Consider the following 10780-nt stretch of genomic DNA (forward strand, 5'->3'; position numbering starts at 1 on the left):
GATGGTCATTGGCAAACTTCAGACGGGCCTGGACATGCGCTGGCTTGAGCAGGGGGACCTTGCGTGCGCTGCAGGATTTTAATCCATGACGGCGTAGTGTGTTACTAATGGTTTTCTTTGAGACTGTGGTCCCAGCTCTCTTCAGGTCATTGACCAGGTCCTGCCGTGTAGTTCTGGGCATATCCCTCACCTTCCTCATGATCATTAATGCCCCACGAGGTGAGATCTTGCATGGAGCCCCAGACCGAGGGTGATTGACCGTCATCTTGAACTTCTTCCATTTTCTAATAATTGCACCAACAGTTGTTGCCTTCTCACCAAGCTGCTTGCCTATTGTCCTGTAGCCCATCCCAACCTTGTGCAGGTCTACAATTTTATCCCTGATGTCCTTACACAGCTCTCTGGTCTTGGCCATTGTGGAGAGGTTGGAGTCTGTTTGATTGAGTGTGTGGACAGGTATCTTTTATACAGGTAACGAGTTCGAACAGGTGCAGTTAATACAGGTAATGAGTGAAGAACAGGAGGGCTTCTTAAAGAAAAACGAACAGGTCTGTGAGAGCCGGAATTCTTACTGGTTGGTAGGTGATCAAATACTTATGTCATGCAATAAAATGCAAATTAATTACTTAAAAATCATACAATGTGATTTTCTGGATTTTTGTTTTAGATTCCGTCTCTCACAGTTGAAGTGTAGCTATGATAAAAATGACAGACCTCTACATGCTTCGTAAGTAGGAAAACCTGTAAAATCGGCAGTGTATGAAATACTTGTTCTCCCCACTGTACCACACCTGTCAGGTGGATGGATTATCTTGGCAAAGCAGAAATGCTCCCAAACAGGGATCTTTAAAAATGTGTGCTCAAACTTTGAAAGAAATAAGCTTTCTGGGCATATGTAAAATTTCGGGGATCTTTTATTTCAGCTCATGAAACATGGGACCAACACTTTACATGTTGCGTTTATGTTTTTGTTGAGTGTGCAGTATATCGTGCGTGCAACCAGTCCTTTAACAAAACTACCCCGACCAGAGGATACTATTGTCAATAGGCGCTAAAGGTAGTTAGCGTCTATGAATGGGCTAGATATAGCCTACCGATGATTTGGTGTTATAAGACTGAATAATTTCAATATGTTTGGAGGAGTGTGTCTTTGGTAACCGGACAAGAGGTGCTCTTTTGAAATGGGGATGGATACAAGCCGAATGGAGTATCCTATGCACTGCAGGTAGGCCTACAGTGTGTGAATTGTGAGTAATACAAAAGCCTCACGAGTAGACCATTTAGAAACCTTTTATGGATAGGCTACTTGGCTAATGGATGGCCAGGATAAGAAAGACACCAGACGCATTGCTGTTGAAACTAGCTTTCGTTATAGTAGGGTAAGGGTAGCCTACAAGGGCTCAATCGAAACGGAATACAAGCAATTCTTACAGGAAAATAACATAATTGTTTTTAAATATGAGTGTCACCGGATCATCTCATCTCTTCTTCCATGATGAGCATATAGCCTACATGGAGGAGTTTTTACGCACATTCAAAATAATAACAGGATCTGGCTAAAATAATGTAGATTAGCCTAGATAGATGAAAATAGGATGGCCCCAAACTTGATCTTTTAATAAAGATTTATTTGAAAGTGGCCTGATGTGCCAAACCCTTTATGATAGTCTTGACTACTTGGCGAATGCATTGGGCAGGACAAAAAAAAACGCCTTTATTGAGAGGAGTGGAGGCTATGCTTGGTTTTTTAATAAATGTTTTATCAAAAACATTTAGTTTTTTATGTTTCTAAATACGAGCTTTACTGGTACAAAAAGCACATCCCTCTTGTTCCATATGCAAGCGTTTTTAAGGACACACGTCAGATAATGCCACTCCTCACACCTCAGCGCAAGCAAGCTCATATAAAACAGGTAAATTACCAATCCTGGCGCTAGGGTTTGAAAACAGAAGAGTGACAGCATTAACAGGTCGAAATTGCAAATGAGCATGCATAAAATAGAGCCCAAGAAGTATTACTTTCAATTTCCAAAAATAAACACAACATTATAATTTTAATACAGTCAATTTTTACTGGGAAGGAGAAAATAGAACAAAAATAATACTACTAAGTAACCTAATGATGTATGTAGTAATGATTTCAAACTTTTTTTTATACAGGCAAAATGGCAGAGTCCAGTTTTCATAGTAAGTCAACATGTTACTTTCTCAGATGCCATTGGGTTTTTTTCTTGCTTAAATGTACTTGATCAAAAACTCCTTCATAGTGAGCTTTTGCAGTGCTTACACTTAGAATGTGAGCAAAATATCTGTAAGTGTGCCCATCATATGAAGGTCGATGTGTGGTCTAACATTTCATCAAAATATGTCAGTTATAAAGTTGTATGTTGTTACAAAAAGTAGCCGAGCTGATACGCCACCTTTTTTACATAAACCAGCTGCACTAATGATCAAGGTCATGGAATTAACAATAAAGGTTCCTTCTTTAATATCCTGTTGCAGGTAATCAAAGGATGAGAAAATTCTTCACTGTTGTCAGAGGCAATACCTTGGCTTCTCATAAGGAGTTTTTGAAACAACTCACCATGCAACGAGACTTTACTGAAGTGAGGACCCTGGAGGAGAGTGATGTCATTATGACTTTCTGTCCTATCGTCAGTCGTGCTGGGACTGATATTGAAGCAGCACTGCAGGAGATACCAAGTAAGAAGCAAAGTTATTGACATATACTGCAGATCTGAAATGTTTTATATCAAATCCATGTCAGTGTTGACCTATGTATCTAGCAAGAGGCTAATTATCTGAATGCTTTATTTGTTAGCTTTTTCTCATGCTAAACATTTTATTGTCACTTTCTAAACAGCTGGTAAACGTGTTGTTTTGGTGGTGCTGCATCATTCCTTCAACCCAGACTGCACAGTACCTAACAGTAGCATACTGGTGACCAGACATGATATACTAACAGTGGACTGTCTGTTCCATGAGAACCATGGACTACTGGACTGTCCTCGCAATAAAGAAGCAGTCGCTACGATTTGGAGGAGTCTAAACATACAGCCAAAGGTAATTTACCCTACCAACAACCTACATGTACTGAGGGTACATTTCTCTCATACTCCCCATGCATACTTTTGCAATGTTTTTTTATTGACCCATTCAAATGTTTCATATCACCTATACAGTATACAAATATGGAGCACAGATTTCACCTAAATGTTTTATTAGTCAGAGTCTGATAGTCTTAGAGTAATGGTTGCTAGTTAAATGTGAGTTTTTTACTGTATTTGATGCCACAAAACACCTGAATGAGAAATTCAAACAGCTTCGGGACAAAGACACAAAACTGGATGACATAAGCACTGCTAGTGAGCTGGAGAATAGTAAGAAGCAAGTTGAGGCACTGGAAAAAGAACTACAGAAGTGCAGAGTTCAACTGCAGAAAAGAGACTGTGACCTAGAAAAGAGCAAACAGGAAGTTGAACATAAGGAAACACTACTAAAGGAGATAGATGAACTAAACAGAAAACAACATGAACAGCTAAAAGATAAAGACAAACTACAGGTTTTTAGATTTAAAAAAAAATGTATATAAAAATAAATAATGAAATATCACATTTACATAAGCATTCAGACCCTTTACTCAGTACTTTGTTGAAGCGCCTTTGGCAGCGATTACAACCTCAAGTCTTCTTGGGTATGAATCTACATTCTTGGCACACCTGTATTTGGGGAGTTTATCCCATTTCTTCTCTGCAGATCCTCTCAAGCTCTGTCAGGTTGGATGGGGAGCATCGCTGCACAGCTATTTTCAGGTCTTTCCAGAGATGTTCGATCGGGTTCAAGTCCCAAGTCCGGGCTCTGGCTGGGCCACTCAAGGACATTCAGAGACATGTCCCGAAGCCACTCCTGCGTTGTCTTGGCTGTGTGCTTATGGTCGTTGTCCTGTTGGAAGGTGAACCTTCACCCCAGTCTGAGGTCCTGAGCGTGCTAAAGCAGGTTTTGATCAAGGATCTCTCTGTACTCTGCTCTGTTCATCTTTCTCTTGATCCTCACGGTCAGTCATGTGCCTCTTATTGAGGAGATGCTTCCGTCTGGCCACTCTACCATAATGGCCTCATTGGTGGAGTGCTGCATTGATGGTTCTCCTTCTGGAAGGTTCTCCCATCTCCACAGAGGAACCCTGGAGCTCTGTCAGAGTGACCATCGGGTTTTTGTTCACCTCTCTGACCAAGGCCCTTTTCTCCCAATTGCTCAGTTTGGACGGGCGGCCAGCTCTTGGAAGAGTCTTGGTGGTTCCAATCATCTTCCATTTAAGAATGATGGAGGCTACTGTGTTCTTGGGGACCTTCAATACTGCAAAATATTTGTTGGTACCCTTCCCCAGATCTGTGCCTCGACACAATCCTGCCTCAGAGCTCTATGGACAATTCCTTCGACCTCATGGCTTGGTTTTTGCTCTGACATGCACTGTCAACTGTGGGACCTTATATAGACGAGTGTGTGCCTTTCCAAATCATGTCCAATCAATTGAATGTACCACAGGTGGACTCCAATGAAGTTGTAGAAACATCTCAAGGATTATCATTGGAAACAGGATGCACCTGAGCTCAATTTCGAGTCTCATAGCAAAGGGTCTGAATACTTATGTAAATAAGGTATTTATGTTTTTTATTTGTTATAAATGAGCAAAAATGTCTAAAACCTGTTTTTGCTTTGTCATTATTGGGCATTGTGTGCAGATTGACGAGGAAAATGGTTTATTTAATCAATTTTAGAATAAGGCTGTAACTTAACAAAATGTGAAAAAGGTAAAGGGGTCTGAATACTTTCCCAATGCGCTGTACTAGACCAGACATGATATACTAACAATGGACTGTCTGTTCCATGACATGCAGAGACTACTGGACATTCCTCAGAATAAAGAAAAGCGTATGTTTTGGAGTCCAAACAAACAGCCAAAGGTAATTTACCCTACCAACAACCTAAGGGTACATTTCTCTCATACTCCCCATGCATACTTTTGTAATGTTTTTTTATTGACCCATTCAAATGTTTCATATCACCTATACAGTATACAAATATGGAGAAGAACTGATTTCCCAAAAACATTTTACTAGTTGGTTTCTGATAGTCTTAGAGTAATGTTTGCTAGTTAAATGTTCGTTTTTTTTACTGTATTTGATGACACAATACAACTGAATGAGAAAATCAAACCGCTGTTTTTTATCTGTTTTTATATTTTATAAATTAGCAACAATTTCTAAAAACCTGTTTTTGCTTCGCCATTATGTGGCATTGTGTGTAGATTGTGTGTAGAATTTATTTTATTTAATTTAATACATTTTACATTTTTACATTTATAGTCATTTAGCAGACGCTCTTATCCAGAGCGACTTAAGTGCCTTGCTCAAGGGCACATCGACAGATTTTTCACCTAGTCGGCTTAGGGATTAGAACCAGCGACCTTTCGGTTACTGGCACAACGCTCTTAACCACTAAGCTACCTGCCGCCCCATGTCATACATGTAGTATCAACTCAGCTGCCTTGCATTTTCGCCTAATGTCCCAACACAGAATTTGCATGTCCTTTGTCATCTCATAACATCAGGTACAGGATCTGATGACTGAAGGGAGAAGCAAGATGACTGGTGAGTCTGATCTATAAATCTCAGTGATTTTTTCCAAACAAGTGCAGAGACTGTCATTTTTGATTTCATATGAATTAAACATTTTAATTACTCTGCCATTTTTTAAGTCATGTCACCCCCGTCTTTGTCTTTTCCTAAATAAGTCTATTCAACTCACCGTTGTTGTTAGAATCTTGATATCACCAACATAGTTTGTGTTATAAGCAGTTTTAGGAGGGAGGGCAAGTCAATTTTCCCCATTCCTCTTTTCCCCAACCCAACAGTTTACTGCCATCTGACAATGGCCCATCGAAACTACACCTAAACTATATCAAAACTAATTTCACACATAGGCCTATAGTAATAGATGAAGCCTAACAAATCAATGCTATCTAGCTAGCTAAGTTTTTCTTCGTTGGACCTTCGTTTACAATGTATGCAATTTCAGTTTGTGTAGTTGTTGGTTTAGCTTTCTGTAACTTTGTAGAAAGTACGGTGTAATGAGCATGCTGTTTAATCAGCTTCATGATATACAGTGGGGAGAACAAGTATTTGATACACTACCGATTTTGCAGGTTTTCCTACTTACAAAGCATGTAGAGGTCTGTAATTTTTATCATAGGTACACTTCAACTGTGAGAGACGGAATCTAAAACAAAAATTTAGAAAATCACATTGTATGATTTTTAAGTAATTAATTTGCATTTTATTGCATGACATAAGTATTTGATACGTCAGAAAAGCAGAACTTAATATTTGGTACAGAAACCTTTGTTTGCAATTACAGAGATCATATGTTTCCTGTAGGTCTTGACCAGGTTTGCACACACTGCAGCAGGGATTTTGGCCCACTCCTCCATACAGACCTTCTCCAGATCCTTCAGGTGTCGGTGCTGTCGCTGGGCAATACGGACTTTCAGCTCCCTCCAAAGATTTTCTATTGGGTTCAGGTCTGGAGACTGGCTAGGCCACTCCAGGATCTTGAGATGCTTCTTACGGAGCCACTCCTTAGTTGCCCTGGCTGTGTGTTTCGGGTCGTTGTCATGCTGGAAGACCCAGCCACGACCCATCTTCAATGCTCTTACTGAGGGAAGGAGGTTGTTGGCCAAGATCTCGCAATACATGGCCCCATCCATCCTCCCCTCAATACGGTGCAGTCGTCCTGTCCCCTTTGCAGAAAAGCATCCCAAAAGAATTATGTTTCCACCTCCATGCTTCACGGTTGGGATGGTGTTCTTGGGGTTGTACTCATCCTTCTTCTTCCTCCAAACACGGCGAGTGGAGTTTAGACCAAAAAGCTCAATTTTTGTCTCATCAGACCACAAGACCTTCTCCCATTCCTCCTCTGGATCATCCAGATGGTCATTGGCAAACTTCAGACGGGCCTGGACATGCGCTGGCTTGAGCAGGGGGACCTTGTGTGCGCTGCAGGATTTTAATCCATGACGGCGTAGTGTGTTACTAATGGTTTTCTTTGAGACTGTGGTCCCAGCTCTCTTCAGGTCATTGACCAGGTCCTGCCGTGTAGTTCTGGGCTCATCCCTCACCTTCCTCATGATCATTGATGCCCCACGAGGTGAGATCTTGCATGGAGCCCCAGACCGAGGGTGATTGACCGTCATCTTGAACTTTTCCATTTTCTAATAATTGCACCAACAGTTGTTGCCTTCTCACCAAGCTGCTTGCCTATTGTCCAGTAGCCCATCCCAACCTTGTGCAGGTCTACAATTGTATCCCTGATGTCCTTACACAGCTCTCTGGTCTTGGCCATTGTGGAGAGGTTGGAGTCTGTTTGATTGAGTGTGTGGACAGGTATCTTTTATACAGGTAACGAGTTCGAACAGGTGCAGTTAATACAGGTAATGAGTGAAGAACAGGAGGGCCTCTTAAAGAAAAACGAACAGGTCTGTGAGAGCCGTAATTCTTACTGGTTGGTAGGTGATCAAATACTTATGTCATGCAATAAAATGCAAATTAATTACTTAAAAATCATACAATGTGATTTTCTGGATTTTTGTTTTAGATTCCGTCTCTCACAGTTGAAGTGTAGCTATGATAAAAATGACAGACCTCTACATGCTTTGTAAGTAGGAAAACCTGTAAAATCGGCAGTGTATGAAATACTTGTTCTCCCCACTGTACCACACCTGTCAGGTGGATGGATTATCTTGGCAAAGCAGAAATGCTCCCTAACAGGGATCTTTAAAAATGTGTGCTCAAACTTTGAGAGAAATAAGCTTTCTGGGCATATGTAACATTTCAGGGATCTTTTATTTCAGCTCATGAAACATGGGACCAACACTTTACATGTTGCGTTTATGTTTTTGTTGAGTGTGCAGTATATCGTGCGTGCAACCAGTCCTTTAACAAAACTACCCCGACCAGAGGATACTATTGTCAATAGGCGCTAAAGGTAGTTAGCGTCTATGAATGGGCTAGATATAGCCTACCGATGATATGGTGTTATAAGACTGAATAATTTCAATATGTTTGGAGGAGTGTGTCTTTGGTAACCGGACAAGAGGTGCTCTTTTGAAATGGGGATGGATACAAGCCGAATGGAGTATCCTATGCACTGCAGGTAGGCCTACAGTGTGTGAATTGTGAGTAATACAAAAGCCTCACGAGTAGACCATTTAGAAACCTTTTATGGATAGGCTACTTGGCTAATGGATGGCCAGGATAAGAAAGACACCAGACGCATTGCTTTTGAATCTAGCTTTCGTTATAGTAGGGTAAGGGTAGCCTACAAGGGCTCAATCGAAATGGAATACAAGCAATTCTTACAGGAAAATAACATAATTGTTTTTAAATATGAGTGTCACCGGATCATCTCATCTCTTCTTCCATGATGAGCAAATAGCCTACATGGAGGAGTTTTTACGCACATTCAAAATAATAACAGGATCTGGCTAAAATAATGTAGATTAGCCTAGATAGATGAAAATAGGATGGCCCCAAACTTGATCTTTTAATAAAGATTTATTTGAAAGTGGTCTGATGTGCCAAACCCTTTATGATAGTCTTGACTACTTGGCGAATGCATTGGGCAGGACCAAAAAAAAGCACCTTTATTGAGAGGAGTGGAGGCTATGCTTGGTTTTTTAATAAATGTTTTATCAAAAACATTTAGTTTTTTATGTTTCTAAATACAAGCTTTACTGGTACAAAAAGCACATCCCTCTTGTTCCATATGCAAGCGTTTTTAAGGACACACGTCAGATATTTCCACCCCTCACACCTCAGCGCAAGCAAGCTCATATAAAACAGGTAAATTACCAATCCTGGCGCTAGGGTTTGAAAACAGAAGAGTGACAGCTTTAACAGGTCGAAATTGCAAATGAGCATGCATAAAATAGAGCCCAAGAAGTATTACTTTCAATTTCCAAAAATAAACACAACATTCCAATTTAAATACAGACAATTTTTACTGGGAAGGAGAAAATATAACAAAAATACTACTACTAAGTAACCTAATGATGTGTGTAGTAATGATTTCAAACTTTTTTTTATACAGGCAAAATGGCAGAGTCCAGTGTTCATTGTAAATCAACATGTTACTTTCTCAGATGCCATTGGGGTTTTTTCTTGCTTAAATGTACTTGATCAAAAACTCCTTCATAGTGAGCTTTTGCAGTGCTTACACTTAGAATGTGAGCAAAATATCTGTAAGTGTGCCCATCATATGAAGGTCGATGTGTGGTCTAACATTTCATCAAAATATGTCAGTTATAAAGTTGTATGTTGTTACAAAAAGTAGCCGAGCTGATACGCCACCTTTTTTACATAAACCAGCTGCACTAATGATCAAGGTCATGGAATTAACAATACAGGTTCCATCTTTAATATCCTGTTGCAGGTAATCCAAGGATGAAAAAATTCTTCACTGTTGTTAGTGGCAATACCTTGGCTTCTCATAAGGACTTTTTGAAACAACTCACCATGCAACGAGACTTTACTGAAGTGAGGACCCTGGAGGAGAGTGATGTCATTATGACTTTCTGTCCTATCGTCAGTCGTGCTGGGACTGATATTGAAGCAGCACTGCAGGAGATACCAAGTAAGAAGCAAAGTTATTGACATATACTGCAGATCTGAAATGTTTTATATCAAATCCATGTCAGTGTTGACCTATGTATCTAGCAAGAGGCTAATTATCTGAATGCTTTATTTGTTAGCTTTTTCTCATGCTAAACATTTTATTGTCACTTTCTAAACAGCTGGTAAACGTGTTGTTTTGGTGGTGCTGCATCATTCCTTCAACCCAGACTGCACAGTACCTAACAGTAGCATACTGGTGACCAGACATGATATACTAACAGTGGACTGTCTGTTCCATGAGAACCATGGACTACTGGACTGTCCTCGCAATAAAGAAGCAGTCGCTACGATTTGGAGGAGTCTAAACATACAGCCAAAGGTAATTTACCCTACCAACAACCTACATGTCTAAGGGTACATTTCTCTCATACTCCCCATGCATACTTTTGTAATGTATTTTTATTGACCCATTCAAATGTTTCATATCACCTATACAGTATGCAAATATGGAGCACAGATTTCACCTAAATGTTTTATTAGTCAGAGTCTGATAGTCTTAGAGTAATGGTTGCTAGTTAAATGTTAGTTTTTTACTGTATTTGATGCCACAAAACAACTGAATGAGAAATTCAAACAGCTTCGGGACAAAGACACAAAACTGGATGACATAAGCACTGCTAGTGAGCTGGAGAATAGTAAGAAGCAAGTTGAGGCACTGGAAAAAGAACTACAGAAGTGCAGAGTTCAACTGCAGAAAAGAGACTGTGTCCTAGAAAAGAGCAAACAGGAAGTTGAACATAAGGAAACACTACTAAAGGAGATAGATGAACTAAACAGAAAACAACATGAACAGCTAAAAGATAAAGACAAACTACAGCTTTTTAGACTGATTTTTTTGTATATATAAAAATAAATAATGAAATATCACATTTACATAAGCATTCAGACCCTTTACTCAGTACTTTGTTGAAGCGCCTTTGGCAGCGATTACAACCTCAAGTCTTCTTGGGTATGAATCTACATTCTTGGCACACCTGTATTTGGGGAGTTTATCCCATTTATTCTCTGCAGATCCTCTCAAGCTCTGTCAGGTTGGATGGGGAGCATCGCTG

At 40.0% G+C, this 10780-nt stretch overlaps 1 protein-coding gene across 1 annotated transcript in view; it reads left to right on the forward strand.

Moving 5' to 3' along the window:
* The first annotated feature begins 2575 nt into the window (after positions 1-2575).
* Positions 2576-10780, forward strand: part of LOC311131670 (uncharacterized protein) — an 11014-nt gene continuing 2809 nt past the window's right edge. The window contains exons 1-4 of the mRNA XM_084164783.1: positions 2576-2703; positions 2864-3063; positions 4896-4961; positions 5609-5648. Of these exons, the coding sequence (XP_084020909.1) occupies positions 2586-2703; positions 2864-3063; positions 4896-4961; positions 5609-5648 (424 nt within the window). The 5' untranslated portion in view covers positions 2576-2585. The remainder of the gene's footprint in view (positions 2704-2863; positions 3064-4895; positions 4962-5608; positions 5649-10780) is intronic.

The sequence above is a fragment of the Coregonus lavaretus genome (genome assembly GCF_964263955.1).
Source record: "Coregonus lavaretus genome assembly, chromosome: 1".
In the NCBI taxonomy this organism is placed as follows: Eukaryota; Metazoa; Chordata; class Actinopteri; order Salmoniformes; family Salmonidae; genus Coregonus; species Coregonus lavaretus.